A 21,333-nucleotide genomic window follows, 5' to 3' on the forward strand; every position below is an offset into this window, starting at 1 on the left:
AGCGAATATACACTAGTAGTGTAAAATAGCACCTTCCATTTCACTATTTTCTCAAATTTTTTTTATCAGTGACACATACATTGACTGTATCACTGGTATTTATTGGCAATGAGTAAGAAAAACAGTAAGAATGTTTTATGGTGAAAACAAACAAATCTTGGGTTGGCATCATCATTGCATATGGCAAATCTCATATCCTTGTTTTGCTTTTTTTAATTTTAATACAAGTGAAGTTCAATCTTTACTCATAAATATCTTCTCTCATAATTTTAAATGTCAAAATATGATTTAAGGAAACAAGGTATATAGATTGCAGAAGAATTTGATGAGATTTTCTCTTTTAAATGCTCATTGTGAACACCAGCCTAGAAAAAGGCACTAGGAGAGCACTGCCTTTTACATAAAACTGTTAAAATCCTTCTAAGTTAGGAGAATTTACAATTAACCTAGTATTGTTCATGTTAAGGCAGTTTTTTATGGGTTTGAAACAGGCATTATCCTCCCCCTCAAATGTTTTCTGTAAAACAAACAGAAAACATGGGAATTAAAAGCATTTATTTCCCAGCCTGTAATCATATGGAGTTTAGATGCCTATCAAAATGTGAATTAATATCTTCAGAAGAGCCTGGTTATGTCTGAAAACCCTTGCAGGCCTGCAAGTTTGAATGGTTAAAAAAAAAGCTAGGGAGAAATCAAACTTCTTAAAGCACCTATTCACAAAGGATCACTTTAAATGATCTGGACAGTTTCAAGTAGACTTTCAAGTGTCCATATTTACTGTGCATACCCTGCTTCAGCTTGTTCTGAATACTGAATAGCTACAGTGTGAATTTATGTAATGAAGTCCCTTAATCTTTCAGTGCTGCTTCTTATAATTAGGTATATGTGACACACATATTCATTAAAGCAACCTTCCTCTTTGAACAGGGGTTAAGGTGCTTTTTCAGAAAGGTACTTAGGCATATGCTTAGTACCAGCCTTCATGACTGTTAAGCAAGTCCTGACAAAATGCACATGGATAAGGATGATTTTCTAATTTAGAAAATTCTAAAACAGGTTTAATTTCATGTAGCAGCAGGTTAAATTTCCCTTGGTTTTGAAGTGAATTTTGAGCAATGGGCTGTGAATTAGCTAGCCAATATATATGGGTGGGTGGATGGACTTGAGAAATAATTTGGGGAAAAAATCAATATGATAAACTATCTTCAGTGAAATAAATAATTGTATGGGAAAGAAAATAAAATCTTTCCTATAGACTACTGAAAAAAAGGATGTGTTATTTGTCATTCAGTGTTTTACTTTTACTTTTACCTTTTCTGCAGAGTTAGAAATGGATCACATTAGTTCATGGAAAACATTTACAGAAATATTAAGGTGCTTGATCAAGCCAGACTCTAAAAGAAAATCTAAATGAAATGTAAACACACTAGCAATAGTAACCCATGTTTTATGATAACAAATTAACCAAAGGATCTTCTGCTCTTTTTTACCTTACCTAATTTTATGACACAAGTGTCTGCATGAAGGTATCTAATACTCCACTTTATTTGGCCATGCATTGGTTTTTCATCTTACACTGTCATACTAGCAATGAAACTATAATGCTTTACTGTAGATATTCATCCCTGCCCTTTTCATATGAATTAATTCACTCATTTTAAAATGCTATAGTAAAATTTTGTGTTCAAATTCTCCATTGGTGACTTATTTCCTTGACCCACGGTCAGCCCTGGGCAGTTGTGACTTTCTTCACAACAAGTCTTCCGAGGTACTAATTATGTCCGGTGTGGGCATTGTGTCAAAATCTTAATTTTGCACTTTAGGTCTAGGAGTCCCATTGACCTTAGCGAGAAGACCTATGGGGATTAGATTTGCACAAATGCTTAAATACCTGGGTGGTCTGAAATATTTTATAACATATAACCAATTTGTTCATATAGAGAATTGTCAGTTTAAAGCTGACTATATATCTTTCATGGAAGTCAGCATCAAGTATTGCATTTTTACAAACATAGAATTTTATAAAGAAAGACAATAGGAATTTAGTTTTTAATAAGAAAAACACAATAACAAACATTGTTATCCTGACATTTGTATTATCAGTTTTGTTAAAAAATAAAATTCGCATTTAGATCAACATATAAACTCTGCTTTGCTCTGACAGTTTTGTAAAAGTTAATTAACAAATCCATAACTGTTTTCAGGAAATTAAAGTGGACTTAGTTAACTACATTTTTTTTCTGTGTTGCAAGTCTTTAATCATTAAAACGATCAGATCATACTCTCTTTTGTAGTCCAGTACTTTATGAGCTTCTCCAGACACATAACCCTAGTTACCTACACTGCTTTAGAGTTAGGTGTTTCACCACTGTCTTCCAGTCTGTCAGGGTGTCAGCACTTCTCACTAACACACGGGGTAAGATAATGAGTTGATCTTTAGAAGCATTAAACTTTCAAAAGCAAATTAAATGTGAAGAATTGATACAACATAAACCAAAGTGAAAACAAATGAAAAAAGCTCTGCACCCTCTGGGTGTCAGTTCCTTGGTTCTAATGTTCTTTGGAAACAGGTTCCTATGAGAAAAATCATTATCAACCAAGCAATGCTGCAAGCTATTTTGGATAGTTGAAGCAGAAAGAGGATAATCACTCTAAACTATAGATCAGTAGTTTGACAAAGAAGACACAATATGGGAGGTATAATTTCCAATCTAAAATAAATACATTCAGTATAACTGCATATCTTATCTGAGAAAATACTTTAATACCAATTGAATTTTTGTCTGCAAATTTGATATGATAGACATGGTAGTCAAACAAGAAGTGTGTATGATTATTTTTATTGTGCAGTGGGGTTACGGATAATTCTATAGATTACAGAGTTAGAGATGAAAAAATAGATCCCCTAATGTGCTCTCATTTTCCATGGTTGAAATCCTAGGCCCGAATTATTATGGCTGAGTAGAAAAGGCATTATGGGAGAAACAACTTTCTAATGACCATATTTTTTGTATTCTAATTTCTTATTTCTGTTTTCAAGGACAGATAAAAAAAGTAAAAGCATTAATTTTTCATTATTGAAGGTACATAAATTCTGTTACTGCCTTTCTTGTTTCATTTACCTTCTTTCCCTTCTTTCTGTGATATAAGGGATAGATTCATGCATTGCCTGGTCATAATAACTAACTAACTAAAAAAAATAAATAAACTATACTGAAATAATAATTAATAGAAGTATGTACAGAGGTATAAGAAGAGAAAATACTCATATTACTATAAATATATATATTTACACACCTATGTATGCGTTTCATTCAAGGAAAATACATGCTCAAGAAACAGTCCTTCTCTGTATATGTGTTAATTAATTCTGTGCAAACAAAGATTGTTTCATGTATAGTGAGGCAGTAATTTGAGAAGAAGAATGAGTAAAGTTTCTTGAAGATTTGTTTTCTACAATCTGCTACACGTACATAAACTTTTCAAACCCGTGGACATCTGGTAGCCCAGAGATACTCTTCTATGAAGTATGCTGGGCACTTTGGTAGTGGTGTGCCATGCTATGTTTTTTAACCCTGAACACTTTAGTAGAAGCCATATGTGGGGAATGCACATGTGTGGAGAAGAAAACCCAGAATAGAGCTAGTAAGAATAAACATTCAGGAATTTGTAAAAAGAGTTTACCTGCAGTGGTATTTTCACAGGATTTAATTGTTTTAGGCACGTGTATAATGAGGTTTGAGTCATTGGTTTCTTTAATCAAAAATTAAATCTCTTTGAGTAAAAACCAGCTGTTTTAGTATAAAAAAATAAGTCAGATGGCAAATCCATTCTAAGTGTTGGTTTGTCAGTGATGCTGTTTTTTTACTGTGATATTTAGACTGAGTACTCCAAGGAAGAAATACTGATAGACTGAGAGTGGTGTGGGGAGGAAAACAAACACCACCACTACCACCAAAAAAACCCCAACAACCAAACCCAAAAACCCACGCAAAGCTTAATATTGAAAAGCTCTATGAGGATTCCAATGTGCATGTTTTTTGCAAACTGTGTGGTCTGTTTCCATTCTAGGAAGCCGATTTCTGAAAAGTTTGAAGCCTGTGTGTGAGGGGAAAGGAGGTCTCTTTTCTTTCCACTTCTTTTTATGAACATGTTATGTTATCTATAGGCTCTTGGTGGTGCTACAATACAGTATTGCTGTCCCCCCACCCCCAATAAATATTATGCAATTAGTACATGATGATGCACAGTATGCAGATGGTTTTTACCTCCCAAAGCTGCCAAACTGTCTTTTTAAGCGTGTGAATGAAAAATAGTCATTTTGGGGAGTGACATGTCATGATGATGGCCCATTAAAACTCCTCAAGAATGCTCAGCCAGCTACATATGCCCACTCAGCTTACATATGCAGCAGCTGCTTCTGAGTTTCTCCTGTAGCTGCAGTAAACTTAATGGGCTGGCTGCACAATTCCCTGTCGCCACAGGGCATTTTGTGTTCTTATTAGAACTGGGGAGTGGAGACGGCACAGATTTGTGACTACAGCAGTTGCAGAGACTGGAAAAGAAGAGGACGGAAAAGGGACGGGTACGTGTGTGTGTGTATGTACGCGTGTATGCACATGTGTATGTGTATATACATGCACTTAAATGTATGTATAGATATACAATCTTGTAGTGGTTTGAAAGCAAAACAAGTGAGAAGCTCCAAGTCAGAGATACAATTTAATAAGAAGAAAGGAAAAAAAAAGTAAAATAGAATAAATGCAATAATAAAAAAGACCACTGACAGGGTCAGAATACAACCTGAGCAGGGTGATGAAAGCAGTCCAGGTGAGGTGGTCTTCCTGAAGCAGTGATCCCGTAGAAAGGTCTAGTAGCTCTGGTCCTCTGGGAATCCAGTGGGTAAGGGCTCCTCGTACTGTCCCAAATCCCAGATTATATCGAGGTGACGATGGTTGGTTCCTCCCCCTGGGCGGAGCATCTCACAATAGGATGATGAGTCATGCAGGGGGTCCTTGATGGCCCATTAAACAGAGATAGCTCCCGGAGGGAATTACCTGTGAGTCATGCAGCAAGGCATTTGATGGGCCATTAACAGAAGATAGCCCAGAGGGAGGGGGCCTGGGAAAACACTTCTCCAACAATTGGATTCAACAGTTCATGAAGATGGTGATAGAATACTTTGTGCACATTCTATACTACAACCCAGGATAAATTTCTATATATATGAGGAGCTACATCATATAAGTATACTTGAGGAGAGAGAATGCTACAGACACAGTATTATAATGCTACAGTATTATTAAGAGAAAAAATATAGAAATGTGACATGGATGCTCTTATCACATCAAGTTTTCAGTGTTTCCTGTTAATTATTCAACTCACTATCCTTTAGATGACAGTATCATTTATTCCTAGGGGAACTTTTCATCTGAACTTTGTCTTCAACCTAGAAGCTTTGAGGGCTTAACTAGGTGCTAACTGAAATATTATGAAGTGAAAGTTTTAGAATTTTAGTACTTCTAATAGCCATCAAGGAAATATAGAAGTTTCACTGTTCCCTTTCCTCTTTAACCCCTATTTTTAAAAGGTTGGCAAAGTTGAATATTCACTTCATGTGGCTGAGGTGCTAAGATTTTTGTCCTCCTGAAGCACTGATACACCACTTAAAATTATAAAGACCGTATAAAGACTTTAACTAAGCTCTTCCACCAATATTTCTGAACATTTTATTTGGAAACAATTCAGAGGAAGGAGGGAATAGTAAAACCTAACTGCTTATTCCAAGTTTGATGATGGAAGAGCATAAGTAAATTAATAAATTCTTGCCATTTTAGTTTCTTAGGCACAGAAACATGCATTCTGTAACAGAAAAGAAGGAGTTCAAAAACTGCATTAACAGGGAAAATAAGGATGGTTTGGGGGTTTTTTAAAGAAAAAGAACTAATTCATTCAAAGTCAGCGGACTGTTATGCTATTCTCCCTGGCCATTAGTCATGCTTGTTTTCTTCTCTGGTTTCAGGACTTTAAAAGCAATGGCAATTTAAATTTCAACCTCGTTTGTTGGTTTTTTTTTTTTTTTTCACCTCCAGAATAAGGTGTTGTTTTTTTTTTTTTTTTTTTTTTTTTTTTTTTTTTTTTTTTTGTTTTTTTTTGTTTATTTTGTTGTTGTTGTTGTTGTGTTTTTTTTTTTTTTCTTTTTTTTTTCTTTTTTTTTTCCCCACCATACACTTTGAATAGTAGTATTACACATCGTCAGTAAAATGACACTTGACCGGACTCAGGTACTCATCTTTTTTAATTGCTGTTGCATTAAGCAGATGCACTTATTCTTTTAATTCTATTAAGCAGATGCACTATTCTTGCACTTCAGACGTATCCATCCTCTCATTCACTTTGGGTTTTGGCTTGTGAATATTTTTACCTTTTATTTATTTATTTTTTTTCCCTCTCTTCCCTGTTAAACATTTGTATTTATTTTACTTCATCCTATGCTTTCTTAATAATGCCTGAATAACGTGATCGTAAATGAAGCTTTATTCTCTCTGGTTTTATATACTGTTGCATATGAAGGTCTTGGAGGTTCAAATTACACCAGATGTCATACATTTTGACTGCAGAAGGACTATTAAAGACAATCTGTGGGATGAAAACTGATACTCCCAAAGGGATGTGCCTTGGTTTTACCTTGAATCTGCAATGTGTTCATTTGATAGATAACTTCTGATGACCTCATTGCATTTGTGGTGTTCCTGGGCAGATATATATCTGCCTTGTGGTCATTCATAGGGCTCTAGTATTACCTGCGTCAAAACAAAATACGATTCAGAGGCAGTCTGAGTTCAGGCAGCCTGTAAAGTCAGTGTTGAATGTGAAGAGATCCCTGAAATGTCCTGGACCTCAATTGTCTAAGAAGTTCTTAGGTCTTTTGGTCAGCTCTGAGCACTTCTGATACTGTTTTGGATCTTTTAAATTAAGTCAGAAGAGAAGTCTTGTCTGGGCTAACCAGATTTTTCGTAACCCTGTCACCAACTGCTTGTGTTAGATAAATAAAATGTGGTTATACTGTGGTCTGCTGCATGAGACCTTGTTGTATTCCCTCGTGACTGTCTCTGCACTTGCCTGACAAAGAGCAAGTTTGAAGGCAACAAAGCAGGGCATGAAATTGCCAGTACGTCAACATGGCAAATTGTGCCACAGTGACACAGTTGTCTGTGCTGGTTCCCTGCTACGCTGTCAACATTGCTGAGACAAGGGAACTCTGGTAGCATTACAAGCATATTCCTTCTGTTCAAACTCTAATTAAGCGTGTTGGAGTTTTGGGTATAGCCGTTTATGTTGACATGATCTCTTGTCCTCAGTCTTATCTGTTATGCTGAAAGCACAGAATGTAGGCCAGCATACTCCTTTCTGAGCCTAGGCCTATACTATTGTTTTACATAAATTAATAAAACCAAAAGCAAACAAAAGCCTTCCAGGAGCTCCTTTATCACTTTCTCAACATTTCTTGGAGAATAGACTTTTATAAGAAAATCATTACCTCCTGAATAATTCTTTCACTGGTGCCTGGGTATAAAGTCAATTAAATGAAACACAGGCCTTTGCTGACATCAATATAATGTGGAGGAATCTTTTTCTTTCCCACATGACTTCTGTAACCAGACTGAAAGATAAATTTAAAAAGACATCTTAGGCTGTTGATACTGAAATATGGTTTCAGTTTACAAGAATGGTATTTTCATGGCTCCCTCTGAAGACAATGATCCTATTAGTAGCTAATGTGTTTGTGAAACCTTCAGACATTGCAGAAACGTGGTATGTGTGCACAATAGATTTTACTGAAGTGTTAACACCATTGTCTAGATTGAATTTTAAATATTAGTTATTAGTTGCATTGAAATTGTTCCAAAGCACCAACACTGAACCCTTATTTATCCTGATAGTTGAGAATTACAATGTTACATTAAAAAAAAAAAAAAAAAAGACAAAAACCCCCTACAAATATCCAGTATTTTGTGAGTCATCACAAAACACATACCAACAATGAAAACCTAAGGGGAAAAGGGATTTTAAAACTTTGTATGTGTAACCATGGGAAATATTGACTCCAAGAAAATCCAAGAACAGCATTTTTAAGAATCTGGCTATTGTGATGACCAAAATTTAATAGAAATGGATAATCTGGCATTTTCTTTTAAATCACCAACTTTTTTTAATCTTTTCAGAAATTACATGTTTATTCTTTATATACCTTTTTTAAGTCTTCCCAGAAAGGAGGAGAGGGATAAGGTGGCATGAAGGAAAAAGCTAGTTCTTCCCACAATCTGTTCTCAGTTGTTTTGTGATAGTAAATTGTGGTTATAAAATGGACAAGAAGATTGTTTCTGGCTTGGAGTACTTATTTTCTTTTTCATGGTTGTTTTTTGATTCTTGGTGCCCCCTTGCATTTTGTGAGGAGACAGGAATAAAGATGCAGTTGTGTCAGTTCCATATCACCAATAATTATTGGCATGAGGAAGAGGCAGTTTTCATTCCTCTCCTCCTTTTCTACTTATTTTCGTAGAGAGAAAGGAAGGGATGCAGACAAGGCAATCTCTCCTTGAGAAAACTTTTCAGTTCTGCAACGGAGGGTACATTTCCTATGGTCTCAGAGAGCAACAAAGCTAGATTGTATTGAAGCATCTAATGTTTCCCCTGTCCATCTCTTTCACTCCTTTACTTCTGTCATTCTGCTAGTGTCAAAAAATCATCAGCTCCTCATGTTCTTCCTTCTGTTTTCATCTTCACCAATAATCTATAAACTCTGCAATGAATCATTAACCATGCTGGTGCAGAGAGAAACAAAAGTAAAGATAGATCTTTAGAGAAGAGAAATCAGAGAAAAGAGGCATATGAACATCACAGCTGCTTTAAAGGAGCTGGAACTGAAAATCAGAAAAAGAGCAACCCTTCCATTCAGACATACAAGAGTTGAGTAGTGACCAGATAAGCCGCTTTTAATACTTTAAATGTTTTTAATAATGCAGAGCAGTATCTCTCCTTACTGAGAAAAATAAGTCTCCTTCTCTATTGGAAATACTGCATTAGTTCTTTAATGCCAAGTGATACAAAATGATATAATCTTTGGTTGTACAGATCTCAATGTACAAATAGGCAATATCTAGAATATACTGAGTATTAGTAATTTTGAAAAAAATGTTTTATTTCGGTTTCCCTAGAATAATCACCACCCTAAATGACCACGTAGACATTAATATGCTAAGGGAGACCCTAGACTAAGCAATACTGCTGTAGGGCCAAAAAATGTGAGAAAAAATTTTGGTCTATTAAATGAGTTAGGGTAATAACACCTTTGCTGTTAAGTGAAGCTGACTGCTTCCTTCTCTCACACATATCCAAACAAGTAATTTGTGAAACTGAGAGCCTAAAAAGATTGGTTTTTTTAGCTTGTGTTCAGAGTCAAGAGAGGGCTCTCAATAAATTTTCTTCTAAAGAACAAGAAAAAGTGCTCTTTTGATGTGCATTGTCCCTCTGCCTCAACAAGGCTTACGTGGCCTTTATTCTCAGATCTGTTTGCTCTCTGCTAACTTTCCTAGCATATCAAAAGTTATCCTCCTGGTAAAAAATACATCATCTCTCTCTAGAGGATTGTTGCTTCCCTTTCGTGTTCTCATGCAGTCTTGTACATGCAGGGACCACCCAAACCCAGAACTCTTGGAATCTTCATGTTCAATGTATGTGGTACGTAACAAAAAAAGCTATAGGATCAGCATATAAGAATAGGATCATGAATCTCATACTGAAAATAGGCCTAGTTGAAAGCCAAGGCAAGCTGGAGAGTCACTATCACAGGTATTGTGTGAAGGAGGCAATGGATAAAATTAATTGGAAGCATACAACTGTTTCTATCATTCCTCTTTCTGAAAACATGGTGTTTTGTTTACAATATATATGGCAAACTTTTTCTGAAAGAAGAATTTTCCGGAATGACCCACAATGGCACCAGATGAGATTTATCCAATGAATCCTTGAATCCTTAATGTCTCTTGAAACAAGAATTTGAAAATGACTTTGTCTTGACCCTCTCTGTTTCTAAAGTCATAGTCCCCATGTGCAGCTACAGATTGAGCTGCAGTTCTCTCTCCTACAAGAATGGCCCTGTAGAAAGTGGGTGGACTGAAAAACAAGCTAGCAGATGGTACGGCCATAGACACTTTCTGGGGCCTTCCTGTAAAGTACTACTGTCCAGAGGACTAATATCATTCATAGAATCACAGAATCACTAGATTGGAAGAGACCTTCAAGATCATCAAGTCCAACCCAACCCTAACCTCACTAACCTCAGCTAAACCATAGCACCACATGCCATGGCCCCAAGTGCCACTCTATATAATTGTTGCCAAATTAATTACAAGAACAAATTAAAAATCCAGGTCTTATTTCTTCTGTTGAAAAGAAGGCAAAGAATACCCCAAAACAACAAAAGCAAGCAAGAAAACATGGCAACAACAAAAAATGTACAAAGTGGCTAAAGCCAGCATTATATGGAAAAGTGTACTTCTCATTTCCTACGATGTTAAATTAAATAGCTGGAACCACAGATACTTTGCAGTCATGTTTGGCAGTAGCAGACCTGTGCATATTTTACGGGACATTCAAAAACGTACGTAATTGCAAAGCATTGATGCCTCTGCATTAATGACTTTGAAGATCACTGTATGGAAGAATTATACTGTGTGAAACTGGAATATAGGTGACATGAAAACTGCATCAAAATGCTCAGTTTTTTCAGCCAATAATTTTTTTTCTTCTTTTTTGCATTGTTCTTTTGTACTGTACTTTTAAGTTATCTCAGATCTCCTCTAAAATGCATATAAAAGTGTTGAAAAAAGCTCTTTGGAGTGCTTTACACTGAATTGATTGTTCTATAGTGCCAAAGATAAGCTAAATCTTGAGCTATATCACCTTCCTGGGGTTAAGTAGGTAGAGAATGGTACATTACTAATTTGAGCATGGGCCAGCACAGTTTTTAAATGCTTAGTAGAACAAAGTTTTAATAAAAGATACAAAGAAGTTTGCAGTTCCACAGCTTTAACCTTGGAATAACAAAGATCCTCACTAATCACTTTATTAATCCATGCGGTAGCAGTTTTCTTACCAAGGCATCATTCCAAAAAGTGGCTCTGTTCAGCATTTCACTCCAGGTCACCAGCCACTGTAGTGCAATCCATGAGGAGATTTATGGACCTCAGAGTAGAACTCCTTAAAGAACAGTGTGTTGTTAATCAGCAAGCCACTGTGTGAGCAAATGACAAATGCTGAAACTACACAATTTCTTCCTTCCGTGAGATGCCTTGCTCAGTGGATCTTCAAGGATTTACTGGCCTCTCCCCTGAAGGTCTCTCTTATTTTTTTTTTAAGCAGTCCTGGTTAGTTATTTGGGATAGAGCTGAATGCAAATATAAGGTGAAAGGTAGGTTGTGGAGCCCTGCAGTTTGAGGCCACTGGAGTGTGCTGATGGGCTCAGCTCCATCCCCATAGGACAGCATCCTGCTGCTCTCAGCAACTGAGATATGGAAATTTTCCTTTCTCTGCTTGCAGAGATTTATTTGTACACCTCTAACATTCAGAAAACTGCTTTGCCTGGTGAACTGCTCGGTAGGATGGTGTCCTCTGCTTTTGTCTCATCCAACATCCATCCTAAAGTATGCCAGAAAGGTGGAACAGCCTTTACTGGGACAATGTGAGAGTCTCAGCCACCACAGAAAGACCAGCTAGAATACGGGGTATGAAGAAAACAGAATCACTTAAGAAAGACAAAGGCATGGAGTCTTTGCATCCCATAACCTCAGTTCTTACGCGATGTGGTTAGCTTTTCAGCCTGGACTGTAGGATTCTGGGTATGTAGGGAAACCCACACAGTTCCTCTCTAGCACACAGGAGACTTATGCATCCCGAAGTAGGTATTAGAGAAAGAAAAGAGGAAGGAAAAAAAAGGTCAAACAAAATCAAAGACAAGTTAGACAGGTTCTTACTTGCACAGGCCACTGCTCCTCTGTAGGAAAGATAGATACTTCTTCCAGTCAAGTTTGAAAAAGCATTGAAAGCCTCAGTTGTCAGACGTGTGGGTTGAACAAAGGTATGGTTTGTTCAATAAACCCCAGCCACTGGGACTGAGGAATATGCAGTGCTGTAGATCTTGAAAGAGCCTGAATGTGAGATACATTTTACCTTGGCCTGCTCACAGTGTCAGCACTGTTTATTCCTGAGTGTGCAGAGAAGTAGGGCTTTAATGTTCAGGGAACTCCACCAAAGAAATTTCAGGCTTGTTTAGCTGTCTCTCGATTTAGGTAGCATCAGAATAAGGATAAACTATATTTTGAAATAATGTAGCTAATCTGATTTAGATACCCTAGTTCTGTTTTTCTAATCCAGTCCAAAGCTCCAGATTCCCTTTCTGTCGTAAAAGAGTGCACTGTAATTGCATAAGTATGAGATATCCAAACAGTGTAAGTGAAATAATGTGTAAGAAATAGGCAGCTTTTTATCCAGCTGAAAAATTCAAAACTGAGCGTGAATACTTCCCTGCTGAAATGGGAAAAGATTTTACAGCTGTGCTGTCATGCCCAGGATAACAATTTTCTGCATGTATTTGGGAAGTGAATACTATCACAGTGTTACTCCTAACAGAAAGAAAAAAAGTTAGTGATGGAAATTGTGATGATGATGGTGATGACTGTGAACTTACCTCCAAACTCAAGATAACATGAAATTAGGACAGGTACAAAGAAGATATGAGATTGAAAAATCCAAGCATATTTAACATTGTCTTCAGCTATTTACAAGTTAATCCACTTTTAACAAGTAAAAAGTACTTTAAATTTTACTGGTATTCTTTTCACTTGTACAGTATTAAATATACTGTATGTGTGTGTTACTATAACATGATATCCAGATCAATTACATTCTTGATACAAGTTTGAGAATTATGTAAGAGGTGTTTGAATCTGTGCTCTGTAACAGGAAGATGAAAATCAGTGGACATAAAAGAGCTAGAAAACCTGTGGGATCTTGCTCTGTAAGTTAAAATACCTTGAGTGATGAGGAAAAAAATTTTTCTTTCTGTAAATCTACCTTGCCTTTCTAATGGAAGATACATTTTCAGCTACTGAAGTATATTTCTTGTGTGCCTACTACAAGTAATCCCAGGGAAAATGCACCTGGCTTTCAATGCTGTGTGCTTCCAAAAGTGCCAGGACACCTTGGTCTTTCTCAGAGTCTGCTTTTTTCTGTAATTAGATAATGGAAAGCAAGATATGGAAGTGAAGAATTGCAGTTGCAGGCCCATCAGATAGTAGTGAGCTATTCATCAACCAGTACATTTTACCTCATTTTATAGAATCATAGAATATGCTGAACTGGAAATGACCATCAAGATAATCAAGTCCAACTCCTGGCCCTGCAGAGAACCACCCCAAAGAGTCACACTGTGCACCTGAGAGCATTGTCCAAATGCTTCTTAATCTCTGTCAGGATTGGTGATGTGACGATTTCCCTGGGGAGCCTGCTCCAGTACCCAACCACCCTCTTGTTGAAAAACTTTCCTGCTATCCATTAAACCTCCCCTGACCTAGCTGCATGCCATTCTCTTGAATTCTGTCACTGATCATGAGAGTGAAGAGATCAGTACCTGTCCTGCTGCTTTCCATCATGAGGAACATCTGCCATATTTTACTGCTCTCCGCAGTAAACACTGAGAAAATAAGTAAATACACACAAGAGCAAACACACAGTGACATTAAGTTTATACTGACAATCTTTTGAAGTCTCACTCTTCAGTAGGAATATAAACTGAAATAAGCAATGAGGTTAAATTCTGGTAGGAATAAAGTCATGGTTATGATCATGTGTGTGCATGTGTTTGCCTATGTAAAAATCTGGCATGAGAAGAGTGAGATTGTTTGCAGGAAAGAATGAAGTTTTCTACCTTAAAGGAGCAAATTAATAGATTCTAATGGTCCCTCACATGTTGTGTGTGATAAATATTCATCTTATATTTCCAGGAAAAATAAAATTTCATGTACTATTGCTCAGCATAGGAATTATTTTTACATATCTCCATGCCACTGACTCTCTTGTAAGTTAATCTCATCTCTCATCAATTTTTCACCAGCTTCACTCTGATGTTGATAAAGGAGATGGTTCCATCAAATACATCTTGTCAGGCGAAGGGGCAAGTTCCATTTTCATTATTGATGAGAACACGGGGGACATTCATGCTACAAAGAGGCTGGATCGAGAGGAGCAGGCCTACTACACGCTCCGAGCGCAAGCACTAGATAGGCTGACTAATAAACCCGTGGAGCCAGAGTCTGAGTTCGTCATTAAGATTCAGGACATCAATGACAATGAGCCAAAATTTCTGGATGGCCCCTACACTGCTGGAGTTCCTGAGATGTCTCCTGTGGGTAAGTGCGAAATACGCTGTTGGTGTTGTGGGAAATTTGTTCCTATTGCCTTTTTAAAAGTTTCATTATTTTTTAATGTTTCACACTAAGCTACTTAATTATCTATGAGGCACCTGCAACAGTTAGATATTTCAAGACTTAACTGGAAATAACATGCTAGATTAAGTATTTACCCTTTCAGAAATGTTGTGAAACTCAAATAGCTATGCAAGGATTCAGATAACCATTTTATGGTGTATTTGTCATTCCAGGGCCCAGAGGCCTTGTTTTATAACTCCCATTAACAGTAATAAGTTTGACACCTATGTTACGGTACTCAGAAGTTATAATTTATAATTTCATTCAGAGAAGGTCTGTTCATTACAAACTCTTCAAATTCTTGGTAGTGAATAGCATAATCTTTTTTGTAAGTTTGCGCATTTTAGTAATAGTTTATTGGATACTTTTTTATTACACTGAAATCCTGTTTTCTGGGGAATATAGGCAAACAGCAGGAGCTGGGGTACAACTTGAGAAAATTCAAAGTTCTACTGAAATCAGAGAAGAATAGGTTTTAGAGGCTTCAGACCCTTTGTTGGAAACTATGAAATGCTGATTTTTCCTGAGTTTGAATTAAGAAAGAATTTCAAATTCAAATCCATTTTCTCTTCATTCTAAAGTAACCAAATGCTCAGCCATTGTCAGGTGCCACTGTTCCTTTGAAGGCTGACTCTTTCAGACCAGATGAAGGCTTGGCCCAGAGATGTTTTGGTAAACATTACTTTAAGATGAAATTATAAATGTAAGCACAAAAAACCCCAAACTGAAAACAAAACACGAAACCAAAAACCCCAAACCAAACCAAACAAAAAAACCCCCCAAAATTATTTTACTGCAAATATGTCTATGGGAAGGCTCACTTCAGATTGGGAGAGTTCTCTGGTGATTGAAATAAAGATTTTCTTCTCCTGACTGATTTTAAATGATGTTAAAATGTAGTACTCTTACAGTATGGCTGCACATAAAAGTTGCTGTGGTTTTCTCTGTACCATCTCCTGTGTTTTTGAATGTTAAACAATGTATCTAAATTGGAGCTAGAGAAAGAAAACAGATCTTGCCTACCTAAGTGCCCTAGAGCAATCAGTAGCAAACACTGCTTATATATTTAAAACTCAGCTTAGGAGTCAATAGAAGATAAGTAAAACATTGCTAATGAGTTTTCTATACATTTATTTTACTAAGCAGCGAGCACAGACATCATTTCTCATTGATGCTTGTCATTTGCTCATTGTCACACAAGCACTATGTGGATGGCTGAGGAGGCAATATTAGCCTTGGAAGAAAGACAGACACCACAGCATTTACAGAGCAATGGGGAGGAGATGAAGTTGTGATATTTTGCTGGGAACTTTTTACTTCTGAACTTTGAAAAAATCTAGACAACAGATAATCTAAGACTGTAAAACCGAAATAATCCACTTCAAAAATATATTGTGCTAAAATGCATCTCTTTTTTTTCTTAATTAAGTTGCCCTTTTTATTTTAGAATAAGATTATTTAAGTAAGATGTCAAATGCAGCAACTATTAGATTTTTTTCTTTTTCATTTTTATCTTATGATTTGAAATTATCTCCATATTTCACTTTTGCATTTATCACCTCTGTCTTTTCTTGCACTGGCATATTGATGTACAGACAACTACTACAGATATATGAGGTTTACCTGCACATACCAATCCATGCCTCTACTCTTATGATCCATTTGTTCCACAAATGTATTGGAAATCAATCTATGGGGAGTGCACTGTGTGCAGTGGTGAATATGGGGACTATTTTTCAAAATGAGCTGCTTTACATATTTTGTCAAATCTTTACATCATAAAGGAGTAAAAAAAATTCTCTCTTATATAGGCCATACAACACCAAGTGTATTTTCACTTCAGGGGAAGTATTATGCAAAATTATTAACTGAGACTTGTGCACTCTGTGAGATTTGTGTCAACTAAGGGTGGTTTCACATTCATGAACTTCCTGAAAGTGCACATTTTAAACATCTTCATGGTTAGTATCACACACCTACAAAGTACTGCATTGTTACAGAATTAAAGATTATCATGAAATTCCTTTGTCACACTTTGTCGCACTTTGTCTTACATAGTTACAGCAATTCATACTTTATTCATATAACATAATTTTTAATTAATCACCTAGAGCATCCATGAAATATTAAGGAGATAGAAAGTATCTCTCTCCTATTTTGTTTAAAATTGTATCTATGACAAGGATTTTTAATTGGATATTAAAGGAAATGGAAGAGATCACAGGATTCTAAACCCAAATTAACTATAAAACTAGGAAAGATATAGCCTTTGACCTACAGGCTGGTTATGCAAGTGTAATGGTTCTGTATTTTATTTGACAAATATTTTTGGACATTATCTAAGGCTAATTGAAGTCAATCTCTTCTTTTATTTGAAATGACTTCAGGTCAGGTTCAAATTATATTTGGGTCAGGCCCAATTATATTGATTATCCTGAACAGAGTAAATATCTTGATGGCTTGTAAATCTATTCATGGCAAAACCCCCAAAGATATGGCTTATCTGAAAATCATAAGGATTTGTTTTTGTCATATTTTTTAAAATTGTGTCTGGTACTTAAAAAACTGAGCAGCATTATATTTCAAACAAAAGGATACTGGTCTGTCTGAGTTCTGTCCAAGGGAAGTAGGGATGAGAATTCCAGTGCCCAACACAGTTTTGGTATGTTTAATCTTCTCTGCTCTCCATCCATATCAACAACTTTGCTTGTTACCCAGCACAACAAATATCCCTCTTGCCATGTTCATTACCCCTGACTGAGATGGATGGAAATATCTGAATTATATAACAAAGAAAAGAAAGCAAAAGCCCTGTATCAGGCTTAAATCTTTGATACAGGGTGCAGTCCACTGGCTTTGAGAGCCTGCATGAAATGTCTCTCTCCAAGCGCAAGCCACCTCTGCTTTCTTTGTCTGACCTTGTTGCTTAGCTGGGGCCATTCTTGAGTTTTTTCCCCAAGTGAAGGCAATGAGGTTGTGGGAAGGCAAGGAGAAGGTGAAGAGGGCTCTGACTCTTCCCTTTTACACTCCTGGAGGTGAAAGGCTGTGGAGGCATTGCTACATCAGCTGTGGATGGGACCCAGTGGTAGAAGCATAGAAATGCCAGAAGGTGCTGAGCAAAACCAGTCTGGATTTTCGTATGTAAGGATTATGCAGGAATTCTGGATAACTTAATAGTAAAGGTGCTTAATGTTTTTAGTAGCAGCTGATACCATGTAGAAATGTGATACTATCATGAAATTGTTTTGTGTGTTAGACATAGTACACATCATTAATTGATATAAATTAAGACTTTCAATAACTGACTGCCTTAAAGCTCTATTTTCAATTCATCAATGTGGCTAAAATTCAATTGATAAGAGTTTGTGCAGAATGGAAATCAGGCATTTGTTGAATTAATCTAGTTTTAGAAACCAATTTTCTTTTGATGATCTCACCAATATTAAAACAGAAGTCACAGAATCATTTCTTATAAAATGTTATTTCAAAATTTGCATAAAATATACTGCAAGTTACTAGCAAGCTCTCTAAATAGCTCTGTAGAGATTTTTTCCAAAATAATACACTTAGAGATTCAAAATGGATCCATTTGAAGGATCTCCAATTCAACCTTCAGCAACCAGTTTAGCTTTCTCTTCCTGTCACAGAAAAGGTTAATCTCTGCAGTGTGTCAGGAATATTGTTGAGCCTTGACTTGGCTAAATTTAAGTACAAATAGAATTCTAAGTTCAAGGTCCTCTATGCAAATATCCTCCTGTCCTTTTACTGTAATATCAGTATAAATAGGTAGAGTTCTAAGATTAGTTTATTTTAGTAATCTTTACCAAAATGTATTAAATAATATGTTACAAGTTATCTTAAAAATTACGGAAAATAAAACCAGGAATCTATGCCTGTCACACAGAATTAAGTCTGTTACCAGCTGCTATCAAAAAAGAATTGTTTGGAACACTTTGATAAGCAGCACAGATTTTTTTCTCAGTACTTGCTACAACTGCTGAAAAAGTTTAATGAAATTTCTACATGTAGAATTATTTTTCATTAACTGATATTCAAGCTTTTTAAAAAAGACAAAACTTATGAGAAAAATAATTTTACAGGAATCCATATCTAAAAGAGGCGGCTATTTTTAAAATAAATAACGCATATTTATTTTTTCAACCCATACAAAACACACAAACTGTTAAGTAACATTTAAAGCTATAGTTGCAAAGCTGCAGTTTATATTAAGTCACTAATGACAGTTTGGGGTAGGCTCAGTGTCCTGTCTACACTTGTGCTCCAGGGTTCTGAACAATGGTGAATAAAATTTATTGGATTTATTTGATCTATTGGAACACGCCTTTTGTTGGATGGAGTAAAGGTACGGTACCATTTGTTGACTGTTCCTGTTACCTGTAAGTCCTAATCTTACATGCATGTATGACAGCTGACTGTCTCTGCTGGAGGGTGAGGGAAAGTGTTCACAGATACAAGGAGGACAATTTCATTGCAGGAACACAAACTCTTCTAAGATGATGAACTACCCACTTTTCCTCACACTTTTAAATTTATTTACTAACCATTAGTGTCCCCAGAACTTTATGGTTTGGGTTTTTTAAAAAGGAAGGTAAGTATTTTAATTTGACATCAATCTGTTGCAGAAAGATTGGGACAGCAGTGCATGGCTCTGAAGAAATTCCTGTGCTTCAACAGCAATCTGCTTCTTCTGGAAAAATCTCTGGAAATCCTCAAATACCAATCTTTCTGTGCATTTTGTTTCTTTGGAACATATTTTCTACACACAGGACTTTTCACATGGTTAGAATACCTTCTGTTATCTTGCAAATTCTTAAAAATATGTTGTGCAGAAATCTTCCTCTCAGCATGGGGCTTCAGAAGCTCATCTTTTTTTGTGTGCAATTAGTAAAGAAATAATGACAAAAGCATGGGTTTCAGATCTTTCCCTCACTGATGTTTAGAAGAAGTTGATTAGTATGGAGGGACTAGAAAAGTATAATTGTTTTTTAGTTACTGATTACATCTAAATGGAATTATCGCAGAAAGATTTGATGTTAGAATTTCTACTTAAAAACCATCCTTTTCTGAAGGATTCATGTGTTTTAGGAGAGAGACAATTAGATTCAGATAATGGCTTTATTCCTTTCATGGAATGCAGAGGGTTTGTTTACTACATCAATAGATTTTTACAGCAAACAAGCACTTCTAAACTTGCAGCATTTTAAAAATGCCTGTGCTGAGGTTGCAGAGCTTGTAATTTCTTTATTCTTGTATTGGTTTGGAGCCCTTGAAAGCAGCAAGAGCAGGGGGCAAAGACATAACCATGTGTGAGGTGTATAAGCACTTTTGCCAATATTTGCAGACATTGTAAGCTTCATTGGCAGGGCTTAGTGACTTTGTAAATGTAGTAAGCCTGGCTTTCACAAAGAACACAGGATGTCAAACAGTCATTATGATACCCTTGTTCTCAAAAGCTGGATAGACTTTGGCAAGTTTAAAATAGGTCCCTGTATGAAATTACATTATAGAGCAATCTGTAAAATCAGTTTGACATACTGAATCAAAGCTCTTACTTACTGGTGAACAGAAAATGGATGTATTTTGAGTCCCATAACTGATAAATGACTTGATGGATTAACTACCAATTTTCTTTTTAAACTTTCCATCTGCCTAATAGTTGCATGTGAAATTTCAGGTTGGAAAGAACCATTTCCCTGTCTGAAAATAGGTCACAAGAGAGAAAAATTGCATTTAAATAGAATTGCAATCATACTACTTTGTCATGGATACTTCAGGAATAGAGATCAGGAATGTGGGCCAGCTAGGCCATAACCTGAATAAATTTATCTTAAGAATGATAATTTCTGGTCAGAATTCTTTCAAGCAGGACTCATCCTTTATTCCATTTTGTGGAGGGCTGCACTTAATCCTCCCTCCAAACTTTCAGCCTAGTCCCAGGCTTCATTTATGATGTAAATGAAATGGAAAAGACGAGGAAAATGGGTGGGAGACACACTAGATTAGAGAAAAGAAATTTCAGAACTTTCTCCCATTTCCTGAAAATTCCAAGTAAAACTGACCAGGATACTATTCATATTCAGTTCACCCTGGACACTTGCTATTGCAGTTTGTTCTTAAAGAAGTGATTTCTAGACTTGCCGGTCTCATTTTCACATGTCAAAAACATGTTCTTTCAGAAAATGAACACTGTGTTTAACAAATGCTTTTCTCTAATTATGTGTCTAAATAAAGGCTATGAAGCAATCTTCTCTTGAAGACCTTTACTGGGCATCTGCCAAATTGCTACAATATTAATTTGCAATCTCACCTCCAAATGGGTCTCTGGGCTGTTCAGTAGAAGGTCTGAATGTTCCAGACAATCTGCCAGTGGAAAAAAATAATCCTTTCTGTCTATCAAAAGGTGGTGACCATGGCCAAGGCCCTGACTCCCGGCTGTTATTTTATTCTGCTCTCAGCATACACCATGGAAGCTGCAGTACAGAACAAAACAAATGGGAACTGACATGGAGAACATAATGAATAGGAGCTGGATGCAGAATGAGGTCCTGACAAAACATAACCTTCTTATCAGCCAGTTAGAAATTTTTCTTTCTTATTCCTGTCAACATAGAGACATTTCTTGCTCAAAGAATTTTTTATGCAATAGATTACCACAACAGATATTGCAGATATATTGAAGGAAATGAGTATCGCATATTGAATGGAATTACTGCTTTTTAAAGGAATTTAGAGACAGCTATCACCAGCTTTTGTCTGAGCTGAGAAA

The 21,333-nt window shown here is 36.3% G+C and overlaps 1 protein-coding gene across 3 annotated transcripts in view; it reads left to right on the plus strand.

Annotated features, from left to right (window-relative positions):
* CDH7 (cadherin 7) overlaps positions 1 to 21,333 on the plus strand; it is a 78,988-nt gene that overhangs the window by 16,781 nt on the left and 40,874 nt on the right. For all 3 annotated transcript variants that reach the window (XM_066184100.1, XM_066184091.1, XM_066184108.1), the window contains exon 2: positions 14,174 to 14,468. In XM_066184100.1, coding sequence (XP_066040197.1) covers positions 14,174 to 14,468 — 295 coding nt within the window. The remainder of the gene's footprint in view (positions 1 to 14,173; positions 14,469 to 21,333) is intronic.

Source organism: Chamaea fasciata, unplaced genomic scaffold, assembly GCF_029207755.1.
Source record: "Chamaea fasciata isolate MVZ Bird 193981 ecotype frontalis unplaced genomic scaffold, bChaFas1.0.hap1 SCAF_1, whole genome shotgun sequence".
In the NCBI taxonomy this organism is placed as follows: domain Eukaryota; kingdom Metazoa; phylum Chordata; class Aves; order Passeriformes; family Sylviidae; genus Chamaea; species Chamaea fasciata.